The 17,235-nt window shown below is 47.5% G+C and overlaps 1 protein-coding gene across 1 annotated transcript in view; it reads left to right on the forward strand.

The window, feature by feature from the left end:
• The window catches only part of LOC135049799 (EF-hand calcium-binding domain-containing protein 4B-like), a 227,427-nt gene that overhangs the window by 178,131 nt on the left and 32,061 nt on the right, over positions 1–17,235 (forward strand). The window contains exons 11-12 of the mRNA XM_063955674.1: positions 3,459–4,015; positions 14,831–14,912. Coding sequence (XP_063811744.1) covers positions 3,459–4,015; positions 14,831–14,912 — 639 coding nt within the window. The remainder of the gene's footprint in view (positions 1–3,458; positions 4,016–14,830; positions 14,913–17,235) is intronic.

The following is a 17,235-nucleotide window of genomic DNA, read 5'->3' on the forward strand; positions in this document are numbered from 1 at the left end:
ACCCCAGTTTTGCAACCTCCACACCCATACATTGGCCATCACAGGAAAAAAATAATCCTGATTCATGCCCCTTACATTATTTATAATTTTCCCTCCTTATAGTAATGCCCATTACACATTATACCACACACCGCAATGAACATTAAACATTATGGTACACACTGTAATGCTCGTGACACATTATACCACACACAGTAATGCCACTTACACATTTTTCCACACACCATAATGCCCCTGACACATTATGCCACACACTGCAATGCCCGTGATACATTATGCCCCACACCGTAATGCCTGACACATTATGCCACCTATTGCAATGCCTGTGGTACATTATGCCACACACCGTAATTCCCATTACACATTATGCCCCACAGTGAAGCTTCTAATTAATTTTAAATTAACTGCTCGTTGTCAGGGGTCTTATTTTCATTGCCAGGGGTTTCATATTCGTTGCCAGGGTTTTCATGCTCTGGGTGTCCTGCTTATTGCCAGGGGTGTAATACTTATTGCCAGGAGGGTAATGGTCATTGCCAGGGGTTTCATGCTCTGGGTTCCATGCTTGTTGTCAGGGGTGTCATTCTCATTGCCAGGGGTCTTGTTGCCAGGGGTGTAATGCTCTGCGTGTCATGCTCGTTGCCAGGGGTGTAATGCTCTGCGTGTCATGCTCATTGCCAGGGGTCTAGTTGCCAGGGGTGTAATGCTCATTACTAGGGAGGGGAATACTGTACAAGGAGCACACATGACGGCAAAAAACAGCATGGTATACAGCAGCTCTCCCCCAGCCCCTGCGCTCACCCACACTCCCAGAATGTCTGACATCAGAAATTGTTGTAGCTCAGCCGCCACTGCCCCGGCATCTCCTGCGCCCAACCTTCTTCTGTTTCTGCCAGGTCGCCCACTTCTGTCTCCCCCAGCTCCTCGCTCAGGCTCTGATAGACACTGCTCAGACTGGTACAAATAATAAATAAGCAGGTGCGCGACCAACAGCAGCAGGTAGGAGGAAGGTCAATTCCTCAAAACTAAACAGTTGAAAGAAAATGTATACCAGCGCTGGCTGAACAAAATAATGTAAAAGATGGTTTGCTCTATGTAAAAAAGTAACAATTTATTGACATATCACATGTAAACAAATCTAAAAAGAAGGAATTCCTGTTGCCACAAGGTGGCGATAAAACTAAATGATGTCTTATCTGGATAAAATTTCATGGATTTCAAATTCTCCTATATTGAAATTGTCCATTCCTAAAGGCTAGGACACCCTCTCCTTGTGCATTCACTGTAATAGGTAAATAATTACCAGGTCCCCACGTTGGTAAGCATCAGCGTTGGAACAAGTCCATTTGTAGCTGTAGGGGTAGATTAGACCGGTTTGATGAATGGGTCCAGTGATGAGAGAGAAGTCCAAAATGTGCCATGGATGACAAAGGCTTTGCGGGCCGGTTTGGAGAGTGAAGTCCAAATGAGTGGAGTAAGCTCAACGCGTTTCACTGGTATAATCCAGCTTCCTCAGGAGCTTGCTCAGACTGGTATTTGTCCACAGGAAGTGCAGAGGCATCTCTGGGAGATGCATCTCAGGCAAGCTGTGAGGGATGGCAGGCTCTGCAGCAAGACAGGACATCACTTTCTCCGGGTGCCGCCAGCGCTGGGCGCTCCTGGCACTTCCAGGTAACTACAGCGCTGTGCTGCCTGACAAACACTAGAGGTCAAGTATGACCTCTAGCTCTTGTCTCCTCCGCGGCGGAGTGCTAGGGAGTGGCCGGGGGGAGTCAATTGCGAACTTCCCGCCGAAGTTGGCCAGCGGTAACAGCCGGCACGGGTTGAGCGACCCAGATTGCGGCTGCGAGCTACTGGTTTAAACAGAACTCATAGTTGATGACTTTGGGAACTTCAGGAGGGCTTTTCACAATGATGTTAATTAATGCGAATTAAGTTGATAAACCCTCAGACTGCCCACTTCAAAGAGTACCCGGGAGGCTGGTCTACTCTTATGGGAGTCTATTAGAACTCCCCGACATTCTAGAGTATTCCAGATATTTGGTAGAGTGGTCATGTGTGGTATAATGTCATACAGATGAAGCCATGCTCATCTTTGCTGCGATGCGGCATGCTACAACACGGCTTGCTGCATGGCATGCAGAGCTGTGACTATTCGCCGCCAGCAATCACTCCATTAATTAGGAATTAATGGAGCAATTGCCATCTGCCAATGGTCGTAATAGTCGCAGCCTGGCATGCCATGCAGCAAGCCGTGTTGCAGGCATGTCACATCGCAACAAAGATGAGTATGTCTACATATGTATATCTACAAAGGACCATTGAGAACATGAAGCAGCTTAGACAAAGACAGCAGAGAATTTAGAACTTTGAATGGTTTCTAAAGATAAAGGTTAGGCATTCAAAGGAAGGTATTGCAAAGAAAAGTATATTATAAGTCACAATAACTGTTGGAACTTAATGTTGTGAAAGCCCCACTTCCTGTTGAGCAATATCAAACAAGAGGTATACATAGGTTAGGAACAAGATGACATAAAAATGTCCAAATAAAAAAAACAACAACCATGAACACTAGAACAAGTAGTGTATTTTTTTTTTTTATAAAGAGCATTTTACTAAAGTGTTTATCTATTCTCCCGGTAATTCTCATCCATGCCCTTCATGCTGCTTATGCTGATACAGTTCATTCACCATTGCCACCAGCAACGTTGATTCATATTTTCTGGTAGTTAGATCTTGGTGCAGTAATATTTTAAAGCAACATGTGCACCAATAGGCTATAGTGATCCAGGTGCTTCTCATTCTGTGAACACTGATAAGCTACAGTGATCCAGGTGCTTCTTATTCTGTGGACACTGATAGGCTACATTGATCCAGGTGCTTTTCATTCTGTTAACATTTATAGGCTACAATGATCCAGGTGCTTCTCATTCTGTGAGCACTGATAGGCTACAGTGATCCAGGTGATTCTTATTCTGTGGACACTGATAGGCTACAGTGATCCAGGTGCTTCTCATTCTGTGAACACTGATAGGCTACAGTGATCCAGGTGCTTCTCATTCTGTGAACACTGATAGGCTACAGTGATCCAGGTGCTTCTCATTCTGTAAACACTGATAGGCTACAGTGATCCAGGTGATTCTTATTCTGTGGACACTGATAGGCTACAGTGATCCAGGTGCTTCTCATTCTGTGAACACTGATAGGCTACAGTGATCCAGGTGATTCTTATTCTGTGGACACTGATAGGCTTCAGTGATCCAGGTGCTTCTCATTCTGTGAACAGGTGCCAGTATTTGCAGGTAATAAATCACATGCAGCACTATAGACAACATTTGCAACAATGGTGGTAGAAAAGTGACAGAGACTTTTGTTAGAAAGGGTTATTTTATATTCCATTTTAGATATTTCCTCATTTTGGTGTGGTTTAACATTTCAGTCTTAACTTTTATATTTTTTAGTGCCGAGCAAAATATTACAACATATCCTATTCCTAATAACTTAAGAACAAGAGTAATTTCTATAGAAGAAGACCCAATATCTGAGTGTTTGCTAAAGCACCACAAACTACTAGAAGATGTCATTGTAGAAGAGATGCCAACCCAAGAACCCCCTGGTACACAATCATTAAGTCAAGAAGGAAAATTTCTTACTTCAGAAACAGAACTCAGTGCTTTATTTCTAAGAAGGGAAACACAAAACCGAGATACAGTGCAGAAGGAGGTATCTACAGATCTCACGGCTATCCAGCATCACTCTGATGTAAGACATAAAACTGATATTCTTCACAAACAAGAGGAAGGAAATGATGTCTCCATAGCCAAAAGGGATGGTCAGATGGAGAAAAAAAAAATATCTCTTCCACTCTCAGAAAAGACAAGTTATTGTCAAGAAATCCATGAAATCCCAGACTATGTATATAAGATAATGTTTGTTGGAAACTCATATGTTGGCAAAACTGCCTTTTTACAGAGAGTACACGAGGGCTCCTACAAGAGAGATCTGTCTGTTACAATAGGTAGGAATATAAAGGATGGCATTTTAATGTTCTATTTATTTAAAGTGCTCATAGGACAGTTTATTATGCTTCAAGTAGACTACCCTAAATAGAGCACTGAAAGGAAGAGTCTGTTGGTAAGCATGTGTGATGGGAATTGGATGACTTGGGCTAGCCTAGAAATAGTATTGCTATTCCGTAAGCTATAAGAATGAGCTGTGGAATGTATCTGGTTGGAGGTCCAGTGCCTGAGCAACTATTAAGATGAATAGGCAGCAGCCTAGGGAGCCATGTCTTGGGGGACGGTAGTGGTGCTATGTAGGTGGCAGCCAGGTAATAAAATGTAAACTTTGTTATTATTCACCCTCCCCAAGTTGATATGGAGAGAAACGTTCTTAAAGTGACTAACAGAAGGCTGTGCTGATGTGACCATGGGGTCTATTCATGAAACAGTGAAAACAGTGGAGAAGTTGCCCATGGCAACCAGTCAGCATTGATGAAACATTTATCAAGAGCATTCTAAAAATTGGTTATTGGTTGCCATGGGCAACTTCTCCACTGGCTCCCTAACCAACTCGTTTCACTGCTTCATGAATAGATCTGATGCTTGTAACTTACTGCTAACTTTTATGTACATTGGGTGTCATTCCGAGTTGATCACACTTAGCAACTTTTTGCTGCCCGTGCGATCAACTTGCCGCTGCCTATGGGGGAGGGCTTTTTTGCATAGCAAGGCTACGAAACGCTTGTGCAGCCCTGCTATGCAAAAAAAGTTTTGTGTAGAAGTAGACCAAGGTAACAGTTACTTACCCTGTGCGATCGAACCAGCGATGCAGGTCCCGTAATTGATGTCAGACATCCGCCCTCCAAACGCCTGGACACGCCTGCGTTGGACTCACCACTCCCAGAAATCGCTGAGTTGCCGCCCCGGAATGCCTTCCTGCTGTCAATCTTCTTGCGATCACGCTAGCGATTGCTTTCTTCACTCTTCTGGTCGTTGCCCGGCGACGGCCATTGCTGGGCAATGATGTGCCTGCGCATTGCGGCCCCCATGCAGGTGCAGACCTGACCCGTTCACACCGCTGCGACAACCGGCAGTGTGCGAGCATGTCAGAATGACCCCCATTGTGCTAGCTCTAGCTGAGTAGCTTGTAGTGCTGTGTGCACTATTGTAAGTGTATTCCCAGAAGTCCCCTGAGGACAATGTCTCCTTTACACTCCACATCATAGGTGTGCGCAGGGGGGGTGCCTGGTGCGCACAGGCACCCCCTAATGTCTGGCACCCCAATCTCACATGCCTGATTCAGCGATCGCCGAGCAGGCTGATTACCGATTGCTTGTCCCCTCTGCGCTGCACCCTGTCAGGACTGCATTACTGACCGGACACCTGGGTTAATCAAGGGTGCCACTGACACCGGCTTTCAAATTCCCAGCTCCACCTCCATGTACAAAAACAGTGTGATGTGACGTGATTACGTCATGCTGCTCGCACGCCCACCCGTCACACCCGCCATATACACACCTCTCTCCTTCTATGTTATGCCAACGCCAGCCACTGATGAGGATCAGCATGCAGCCAGCGTTCCTCTTAGGAAGACAAATTCAATACTGGCAGGCAGTCGGCAGCAGCATTGACACGTCACTCATTTTTCCAGCAGCAGCAGTACTTGTCTGAAACTGTGAGTGTCATTGAGTGACTGACTTGTAAGTAAGCTGCTGCAACTTGCAGGGGAAAGAGAGGGTGAGCCAGAGCAGGCTGAGGAGGAGCAGTGTAATTGCAGTGAGTGCCATCAGGGGTGTTTGTTTGGTGCACACCACAACATCTGACAATGTATCTGCTTTATTAGGATTGGTACAAAGGTGGATATTTAATATGCGTTGACCATCAATAGATGGTGCTAGACACGCCCAAAAGGCGGTGCTAGACATACTCCTCCGAAGGTGCACCCCCTAATAAAATGTGCTGCGCACGCCAGTGCTCCACATACATCACTAGATGACCTGCTTAAACATGCCAGTTGAATAACCTTTATTACATGCACATGCCCAGCATGCATGGTGATTTCCTGAGTAAGAATAGGCACTGTGCTCAGTGTTTAGCAGCATTGCATGGTGAGAGTGTATTAGCCAATGGCATTCAGAGCCCTTAATAAGGCCCTATGGAGGACTAAACGCACTGATCTGATTTCTCATTGATGAAAACAAGAAAACAGATCAACCAACAGCTGTATTAAAATACCAATAGAGGTATTGAGTTTACTAGTGCCATATGCCTATGATGAATTTGTGACATAAATATTAAGACTAATAAACTTGATGTTGAATGGTGTTTAGGGAATTCAGTGTCCAATTTCAGACCTGCGTGGCCAATTACTCCATACCTTGATAGTTTATGCCACACATGTGGAACATCTATCATTATAAGAGCCACTACACACGGCGTGCACGTTAGGTGTGTGTCGTGCACTCGCGCCACAGCGACAGGACAGAAGTGGACCTGGAACAGTGGTAATGGGACAGAGCGGGCGGAAGTAGCTGAAGTATACCGGCTGAGGCTTGCTCCATTTATTTACTAGTATGACATAAGAACATAACTGTCACAACTGAGGGCCTGAGCTGACGGGAGGCAGCCTCAGTTGTAGGGGCTGAGATGTACCGGAACCTGGGAGGCCGCATCAGACCCCTGGACATGTAAGTAACATAAATAATAACTGCCCGAAGGCGTGACCACGACAACTTGGATAAAAGTCAATGATGTTTATTATGACAACTCCGCAACACAGCAGCAGTAAAAGAAAACGTAAAAGTCAGCAAAGAATAAATACAGTTCCTGGGTACTACAGGATGGCAGGAGCCACAGGGCACTGGTAGTGTGAGATAGTTCTTATGATCTTCTAGATGGAAAGTCCTTACCAGGCCCGACTGTAGCAATGGAGATAACCCAGGATTGTGCCAGCTGGTGTTCCAGGAAAAGCTGGGTTGCTGAAGATAAAACAGCTGCTGTGGATACTGGCTGGAACCAGACTGTTGTTAGCACGGAGTGGATACTGGCTGGAACCAGTTAAATAATAAATGAACTTGGGAGCGATGAAATATGAACTGAAATGTAGAACTTGAGAGCGGAGAAATAATAATACCGGTGGAGAGTGGTAAAGTGTAGAAAGGACACCGGCCCTTTAAGGGAAGCTGTACTCTGCTGGAAGCTGAGCTGGAAGCAGGTAATGTTGTAGCTGGAAACAGATGAATCCACAATGGATTGGAGAGTCAGGCTACACCGCAGGTGGAATGCTGGTGCGGGTCTCTATGGTGGAAGTCTTGAGACAGGAGCTGGAACCTGGAAGACAATCACAGGAGAGAGACAAACAGGAACTAGGTTTGACAACCAAAGCACTGACGCCTTCCTTGCTCAGGCACAGTGTATTTATACCTGCAGCAAGGAAGGGATTGGCTAGGCAATTATGCAGATTATCAATACTGAGAACAGATAGGTGGAAATGATCAGCTGACAGAATCCAAGATGGCTGCGCCCATGCAGACACTTGGAGGGAAGTTTGGTTTGTAATCCATGTGGTAATGAAAACAGTAATGGCGGCGCCGGCCACCGGAGACAGGGGGCGCCAGGCTGACAGATGCACATCCAACCACGCAGACACAGCGGAGGCCGCGGCTGACGTAATCGCCACTCAGACACTCTGCATGCAGAAGTTCAGGGACGGCGGCGGAGGCCGCGGGAGACGCCATGCCAGGTGTAATATGGCGTTTACTGTGACAGCGTCCCAGAGTGACAGGAGAGGATACAGGAATGTACACATCAGGATAACAGATGGGATCCGGTCCTGGAGCGCTGAGCCAGCCTTAGGAGGCATCTGATGGGTAAGAAATGGCGTCCAGATACCCGGATCGTGACAGCACCCCCCCCTTTAGGAGTGGCCCCAGGACACTTCTTTGGCTTTTGAGGAAACTTGGAATGGAATCTCCGGACCAAGGCAGGAGCATGGACATCAGAAGCATTGGTCCATGAACGTTCCTCAGGACCATAACCCTTCCAGTCAATAAGATATTGTAGTTGACCGTAACGGTGACGTGAGTCCAGGATCTTGGCCACTTCATACTCAACGCCTCGTTGAGTTTGGACTTTCGGAGTTGGAGGAAGTGAGGAATGAAACCGATTCAAGATCAGCGGTTTCAACAGGGAAACATGGAATGTCCTGGGTATTTTTAAGAAGGGAGGCAACTGGAGTCTGTAAGCAACAGGATTGATGACTTGTTCAATCTTGAAAGGACCGATATAGCGAGGTGCAAACTTCATACTGGGAACTCTTAACCTCAAATTCTTCATGGATAACCATACCCGATCACCCACCTTGAGAGCAGGAACTGCTCGACGCTTCTTATCCGCAAACTTCTTGTACCTGAACGATGCCTTGAGCAGAGCTGATCGTACGCTCTTCCAGATATTGGCAAACTGATGCAAGGTGATATCCACTGTGGGAACAGAAGTTGCTGGAAGCGGTTGGAACTCAGGGACTTTAGGGTGGAATCCAAAGTTAGTGAAGAATGGTGTTGAAGCAGATGAAGAATGATACTGGTTGTTATGACAGAACTCGGCCCAGGGAAGTAATTGAACCCAGTCATCTTGAGAGGAGGACACATAGATGCGGAGGAAGGCCTCCAAGTCCTGATTCACCCTCTCGGTTTGACCATTGGTCTGAGGATGGTAAGCCGTGGAAAACTTTAGCTTGACTTGGAGGACTTGACATAAACTTCGCCAGAATTTGGCTGTGAATTGAACTCCTCGATCTGAGATAATTTCTTCAGGAAGACCGTGGAGTCGGAAGATCTCTTGTATGAATACTTGAGCCAACTTGGAAGCTGACGGAAGACCGGTGAGAGGAATGAAGTGTGCCATCTTGGTGAACCGGTCAACTACCACCCAGATGGTATTGAACTTGTTGCACATGGGTAAGTCTGTAATGAAATCCATCGACAAGTGGGTCCATGGTCGACGGGGAACGGATAGTGGAACCAGTTGCCCCGCAGGCGACTGGCGGGATACTTTATGTTGGGCACACTTTGGGCAAGATGCAATAATCTCCAAGACGTCCTTTTTCAGAGTTGGCCACCAATAGGACCTAGAGATAAACTCCAGGGTTTTTTGGATACCTGTATGTCCGGCAAAACGGGAAGCATGGGCCCAATGCATGAGCTTCTTCCTTAGCATCGGCTTCACAAAACTTTTCCCTGATGGGGGCGTAGAGTCCATCCCTACCGTGGAGAATGCCAACGGATTTATAATAGGATGCTTGTCTGAAGACTCTGACTCATTTTCTTGCTCCCATGAGCGGGAAAGGGCATCGGCCTTGCGATTCTGAGAGCCCGGACAGAACTGGAGTTTAAAGTCGAACCTGGAAAAGAAAAGTGCCCATCTGGCCTGACGAGGGTTGAGACATTGTGCGCCCTTCAGGTATAAAAGGTTCTTGTGGTCTGTAAGTATGGTGATTGAATGAGAAGCTCCCTCCAACAGATACCTCCACTCTTCTAGAGCGAGCTTGATGGCTAGCAACTCCTGGTCGCCAATGGCATAGTTGCGCTCAGCTGGGGATAACTTCCGGGAGAAGAAACTGCAAGGGTGTAAATGGCCATCTTTAGCCCTCTGAGATAACACCGCTCCTACTCCAACGGAGGAGGCATCCACCTCTAAGATGAAAGGAGAGTCGATGTCAGGCTGTTTCAGAACAGGCGCAGAGATGAACCTTTGTTTTAAAAGATGAAATGCTTGCATGGCTTCTTCAGACCACTTGGACGGGTTAGCACCCTTCTTAGTGAAAGCAGTAATAGGCGCCACAATGGTGGAAAAGTCAAGTATAAACTTTCGGTAATAGTTGGCGAACCCTAAGAACCTCTGGACCCCTTTGAGGGTTAAGGGTACCGGCCAATTTTGGATTGCTTGTAGTTTCTCAGGATCCATCTCTAGTCCGGAACCGGACACAATGTACCCTAGAAACGGAATGGACTTGACTTCAAAGACGCATTTTTCTAATTTGCAATAGAGATGATTGACACGGAGACGGGACAGAACCTCTTTAACCCAAAAACGATGTTCCTCTAAATCGTTGGCAAAAATGAGGATATCGTCTAGATAGACCACGACATGACGGTATAGAATGTCTCTGAAGATCTCATTGACAAAATGCTGGAAGACAGCTGGAGCATTGCTCAATCCGAAGGGCATGACGAGGTACTCATAATGTCCGTCACGGGTGTTAAAGGCGGTCTTCCACTCGTCACCCTCACGGATCCGGATGAGATTGTATGCACCTCGCAAGTCCAGCTTTGTAAAGATGGTAGCTCCGCTAACTCTGTCAAAGAGCTCAGTAATCAGGGGTAAAGGATAACGGTTCTTGATGGTAATGTCGTTCAAACCTCTGTAGTCGATGCACGGCCGCAGACCACCATCTTTCTTTTTTACAAAAAAGAAGCCTGCGCCGGCTGGAGAAGAAGAAGGTCGAATGAACCCCTTTGCTAGGTTCTCTTTAATATATTCCTCCATAGAATGCGTCTCCGGCAGAGACAACGGATAAGTTCGGCCTCGAGGTGGAACCTTCCCTGGAACGAGATCAATCGGACAGTCCCATTCTCTATGAGGAGGAAGGATATCAGCAGAAGCTTTACTGAACACATCCGTGAAATCTTGATATGGAGGAGGTGGAACATCAGACGACCTGGGGGAGGAAGAACAGACAGGCAATACTTTAAACAAACATGTCTCAGCACAGGAGGAACCCCATGCCAGGATTTGCGTAGTCGTCCAATCAATTGTAGGATTGTGAAGACGGAGCCATGGAAGGCCCAGGACCACAGGATGTGTGGCTCTTGGAATCACTAAAAAAGAAATAAGTTCGGAATGAAGAACTCCCACTCTCAGACGAACTGGTAGAGTCCTTAAAGAAATAACTGCATCAAAAATTTTGCTGCCATCCACGGCAGTTAAAGAAATGGACGAAGGAAGTCTCTCGGTGGGTAGGGACCACCGTTTAACATAGGCTTCGGTAATAAAGTTCCCAGCTGCTCCGGAATCAAGGAGGGCAATGACGTTCCGATAACGTTGAGCAACTTGAAGCGAGACTGGGAGATTACAATCTTGAGGAGATGGAGAGGAGATCATTACTCCTAGCCGGCCCTCTCCTTGGCGAGCTAGGATTTGGAGTTTCCCGGACGTTTGGGACAGGCATTAATGGTGTGAGACGGAGCTGCACAATAGAGACAGAGAAACTCGGAGAGACGTCTTCGGCGCTCAGCAGGAGTTAAACGGGAACGGCCAAGTTGCATGGGCTCATCTTTAGATGGTGACAGTTGACGAGGAGGAGGAGCAGAAGATTTTGGAGCAGATGATCTTCCACGCTCAGTTGCTCTCTCTCTGAAACGTAAATCAACTTTCGTGCAGAGTGAGATTAGCTCATCTAACTTAGAAGGTAAGTCTCTGGTAGCTAACTCATCTTTAATACGCTCAGATAAGCCATGCCAGAATGCAGCATACAGGGCCTCGTCGTTCCATGCCAGTTCGGACGCCAGGATCTGGAACTGTATCAGATATTGTCCTACAGTACGTGACCCCTGGCGTAAACGGAGAATCTCGGATGAAGCTGAGGTTACCCGGCCTGGCTCGTCGAAGATGCGCCTGAATGTTGACACGAAGGCAGTGTAGGAAGATAGCAGGGTGTCGGACCTCTCCCATAACGGTGATGCCCAATCAAGGGCTGAGCCACTGAGAAGAGAAATAATGTAGGCAATTTTTGTACGGTCACTGGGAAAATTGCCAGGTTGTAGCTCAAACTGAATCTCACACTGGTTGAGAAATCCCCTGCAGAATCTTGGAGATCCGTCAAATTTTGCTGGCGTTGGAAGATGAAGACGTGGAGCAGAAATGGGTAAGGTGGGTGGGGTTATAGCTGGAGTCACTGTGGTTGACGCACCAGACGCGCCTGATCCACGGAGAGTTGTCTGAATCCCATCCAGCCGAGTAGAGAGATCCTGGAGACGGCGGATGATGTGGCCCTGTGCAGCCTCCTGATGTTCTAGTCGGGCTGCCAGTTCTTGCATCGGCCTGGCCGCTTGATCCTGGTCTCCGGCTGGATTCATTAGGTCAGTGCTTACTGTCACAACTGAGGGCCTGAGCTGACGGGAGGCAGCCTCAGTTGTAGGGGCTGAGATGTACCGGAACCTGGGAGGCCGCATCAGACCCCTGGACATGTAAGTAACATAAATAATAACTGCCCGAAGGCGTGACCACGACAACTTGGATAAAAGTCAATGATGTTTATTATGACAACTCCGCAACACAGCAGCAGTAAAAGAAAACGTAAAAGTCAGCAAAGAATAAATACAGTTCCTGGGTACTACAGGATGGCAGGAGCCACAGGGCACTGGTAGTGTGAGATAGTTCTTATGATCTTCTAGATGGAAAGTCCTTACCAGGCCCGACTGTAGCAATGGAGATAACCCAGGATTGTGCCAGCTGGTGTTCCAGGAAAAGCTGGGTTGCTGAAGATAAAACAGCTGCTGTGGATACTGGCTGGAACCAGACTGTTGTTAGCACGGAGTGGATACTGGCTGGAACCAGTTAAATAATAAATGAACTTGGGAGCGATGAAATATGAACTGAAATGTAGAACTTGAGAGCGGAGAAATAATAATACCGGTGGAGAGTGGTAAAGTGTAGAAAGGACACCGGCCCTTTAAGGGAAGCTGTACTCTGCTGGAAGCTGAGCTGGAAGCTGAGCTGGAAGCAGGTAATGTTGTAGCTGGAAACAGATGAATCCACAATGGATTGGAGAGTCAGGCTACACCGCAGGTGGAATGCTGGTGCGGGTCTCTATGGTGGAAGTCTTGAGACAGGAGCTGGAACCTGGAAGACAATCACAGGAGAGAGACAAACAGGAACTAGGTTTGACAACCAAAGCACTGACGCCTTCCTTGCTCAGGCACAGTGTATTTATACCTGCAGCAAGGAAGGGATTGGCTAGGCAATTATGCAGATTATCAATACTGAGAACAGATAGGTGGAAATGATCAGCTGACAGAATCCAAGATGGCTGCGCCCATGCAGACACTTGGAGGGAAGTTTGGTTTGTAATCCATGTGGTAATGAAAACAGTAATGGCGGCGCCGGCCACCGGAGACAGGAGGCGCCAGGCTGACAGATGCACATCCAACCACGCGGACACAGCGGAGGCCGCGGCTGACGTAATCGCCACTCAGACACTCTGCATGCAGAAGTTCAGGGACGGCGGCGGAGGCCGCGGGAGACGCCATGCCAGGTGTAATATGGCGTTTACTGTGACAGCGTCCCAGAGTGACAGGAGAGGATACAGGAATGTACACATCAGGATAACAGATGGGATCCGGTCCTGGAGCGCTGAGCCAGCCTTAGGAGGCATCTGATGGGTAAGAAATGGCGTCCAGATACCCGGATCGTGACAATAACTTTCCTTCACTCTCACATGCCAGTCACTAAAGACAGTTTGCTGTAAGTAGCTATTGAAAGGAATACTGTGAATAGAGCTGTTGTCGGACCTTCAACTACTAGGCCCTGAGGAAGGTGTATTAAGCCTGGAGAAGTGATAAAGTAGTGATAAGCGGAAGGTGATAACGCACCAGCCAATCAGCTCTTAAACTATCATTTTTCAAACCCTTAATGATTGGCTTGTGCGTTATCACCAGGGTCGGACTGGCCCACAGGGGTACAGGGGAAACCACCGGTGGGCCCCACTGCCTGGGGTCCTCCTCCTCCTCTAGTGATCAAGTTCCAGACTGTGTTCTTGAATTATACATTATACATATGTTACCTTATATACTGCACAGGACTATGATGTATTCTCTACAGTGCATTGCCAATATTTATCTGGTACATTATCATGCACGCACTAGCAGTATTTCTATATTTGTCAAGGGGCCCAGCCCATGCACACACTAATGGTTAGGCAATCCAATGTAGCAGCTGCCCCCCCCCCCCCCTGGAGACTGACCACACCCCTAAACATGGGCCCCTACCACAGCATTACCCGGTGGGCCCTTCATGCCCCAGTCCGAAACTGGTTATCACCTTCCACTTATCACTGCTTTATCACTTCCCTACACTTAATAAGTCTGCCCCAGGGTTTCTTTCCTCTTATCTGCTGAGAAGGAACTACAGTATTACCAGGGAAAATGTTAAATAACTGAATAGCTCCTGGCATGCAACCCAGATCTTTTTCCTGTACAGTAAACCCTGCACCTAAATGAACATCCCCCAAGTCTTCCATGGTAGCACCTTGTAATCACCCACATTATAAAAGACATCCTTTCCATTTCTCACCTAACATGCTCTCTGTACAAGTCTTATTTATATCTTCAAAAATCATGTGTTGTTATTGTATATTTGAATGTGGTTTTATTCCATTGGTATTTTTGAGTCCCTAAATGCGTATCTGCTGGGACAAAGGAAATTGCGATTTCCTCAGGACTGCTTCTACTTAAAAATGCATTTTTTCGCACATCTACGATGAGCTCTGAATTAGTTCATTATTTTATTTTCTGGAGCAATGCCAAGCGTGTTCCTTTACCCTTAGCTTGGAACACCTTTTGTTCAAGCAGTTTCTTCGGTCATATGATATAAACTGTCACGCACCCTTACAGTTGCCCATATAATGAAGGATATTCATGAAGAGGAATTTGAGCTGCAGGTCTGCACTTTCAAACAGTAAATGACCAATTATGCTTCTAACCTGGTATGTATTGCAGCTTTGTATTACATAAGTGGTAATCTGTACAATATACATTCCTCTCTCGTCACTGCAGGAATAGACTATCGTATCAAAATCATAACTGTGGACAACAAGCAATATGCACTTCAGCTATGGGACACTGCTGGACAGGAGAGGTAAGGAAATAAGATTTTATGGGGAATTATTGTGAACTGAAAGTGTTTGATGTCCTTTTTGTCTCTTCTTGATCTATATCCTGGATCTAAACAGGTAGAACTTGGTAATATAAAGGTGAATCAGACCTGATCGCTGCCACAGACTGCACATGCGTATGCACCGCAGTGCGCACGTGCGTCGGCCAACAACAACGGGCATCGCCTGTCAGCGACAGGATGGTGCAAACAATCCGATCGCATGGGCGTTCGCAAGGTGATTGACAGGAAGAGGCCATTTGCTGGTGGTAACTGACCGTTAACTGGTAGTGTCCGGAAAAACGCAGCGTGCCCAAGCGTTTTCAGGGAGGGTATGTGACATCAGCTCCGGCCCCGATCAGCCTGTTCTCATCGCACTGTACGAGTAAGTACTGGGCTGCGTATCACACTGAGCAAACTGGATTTTTGCAGTTCTGCATACACATGCGATTGCACACTTGTACTCCTCCTTGGGGTGGCGACTATCTGAAGAAAGTACAGCAAAGTTGACAGCCCAGCGATCTGGTTTGAATCACCCCCTATGATTTAAATACAAAGAATGTGACTTTCTAATACTACTTTTTATCACAGTACATTGTGGGTATTGCCAGGGCCGTAACTAGGGGTGTGTGATTGGTGCTACTTCACAGAGCGGTTCAGCTTCTGTGGAATTCTGTGTATAGGGGGCACGTTGCATGCTGTTGTATGCTGCGCTATACTCTGCTGTATTGTGCTGTGTCCAGACTCACAAGTGGCTGTGCTCTTTAAGTGACTGTGTATAGGGGGCACACTGCTGTATTGTGCTGTGTCCCGACTCACAAGTGGCTCTGCTTAAAGTGACTGCGCAAAGGGGGCACACTGCTGTATGCTGCACTATACTCTGCTGTATTGTGCTGTGTCCAGACTCACAAGTAGCCGTGCTATTTAAGTGACTGTGTATAGAGGGCACGCTTAAAGTGATTTTTATTTTATTTTAATGGTGTGGTCACAAGTACTGTACCACTGGATGAGTAGCGGATCTTGCCACGGGCAAGCAGGACTTTTGCCCGGGGTGCCGCCTTCCGGAGGGCGCAGGGCGCCATCCGGAGGGCGCCGCACCAGGGAAGATCCGCTGCTGCTGTGTCCCCCGCTGCCGCTGGCCGCTGTGAAGGGAAACTAGACGCGTACGCGTCTAGTTTCCCTTCGTGGAGAGGTCCGCACATCATTTCAGTCTGTACAGGGGGTGTAAATGACCTTGTCCCCTGTACGAAGCCACGCCCCCTTTTGCCACCCGGGCTCACAGAGCCCCAGAACCGGCCCTGCACTGGATGTATGAGTGCTGTGGATTCTAGCCTATTGTTTATATAAAATATTTGTGGTCGCACTTTTTCTTGTCCACATGTAAATTAAATGTTAAGAAATTCCCCAGGTGTTTATTAACTGATATGCTTGGGTGTGGTTCCTGTCTCTTTAAAAGAGTGAGACAGGGCCTAAACCCATGATAGAAGCATACTGTGTATTTCAAGTCCAAAAGATGCCTGAAAGTAATGCTCAGATTTGAATCAGAGCCAAATACAAATCCAGCAAAAATGGTCTCTAGCTCTGTGTGCTGCACCATAGCCTTCCCACAGCTGTTGCTTCTGGCTAGCAGGGTCTCTGGAACGGCGCCCTGCAGCCAGGATCTCTGCTGCAGTGCAGCTGGAGTGCATACCTCCCAAACTGTCCTGATTTTTGCGGGACAGTCCCGTTTTTCTGGGGCTGTCCCACCCGCGGGCAGCAGTGTCCCGCAGTGGGGGGGGGGGGGGGGACGACGGACAGTTGGGAAGCTCCTCACTCGCTGCAGAGCAGGGTGAATATACGCTGTGCGCATGCGCACACAGCCTCTATTCACGAAGACAGAGGTACTGGAGGCATGCCAGCAGCTCACTGAGCGCTGGCCGTGCCCCCATAGTAACGAGAACGGGGGCCGTGGCTTGCGATGGTGGCATTGCCGCGAGGCTACGCCCCTTTATATGAAGCCACGCCCATTTTATGTAGCCCCCTTTTTGGCGGTGCGCGCGACGGTGCTGATACTTGGGAGGTATGAGAGTGTCCTTTAGATGCAACAGCCATGAACCATGCAGCCTATTTACAGCATCTAATCAGACACTCTGGTTAGCGCTGCTTGTACCCAGGGCCGGCAACAGAAATCCTGGGGCCCGATACAATGATAACTCTGCGCCCCCTCCTTAACCTCAGGCCCACACATCCCTCCGTGCATGCGCCAATACATGTACTGACAAATATTTGACTGTAATACCATAATTGTGCAAATACAGGGAGCAGTAAA

The sequence above is a fragment of the Pseudophryne corroboree genome, chromosome 2 (assembly GCF_028390025.1).
Source record: "Pseudophryne corroboree isolate aPseCor3 chromosome 2, aPseCor3.hap2, whole genome shotgun sequence".
Classification (NCBI taxonomy): domain Eukaryota; kingdom Metazoa; phylum Chordata; class Amphibia; order Anura; family Myobatrachidae; genus Pseudophryne; species Pseudophryne corroboree.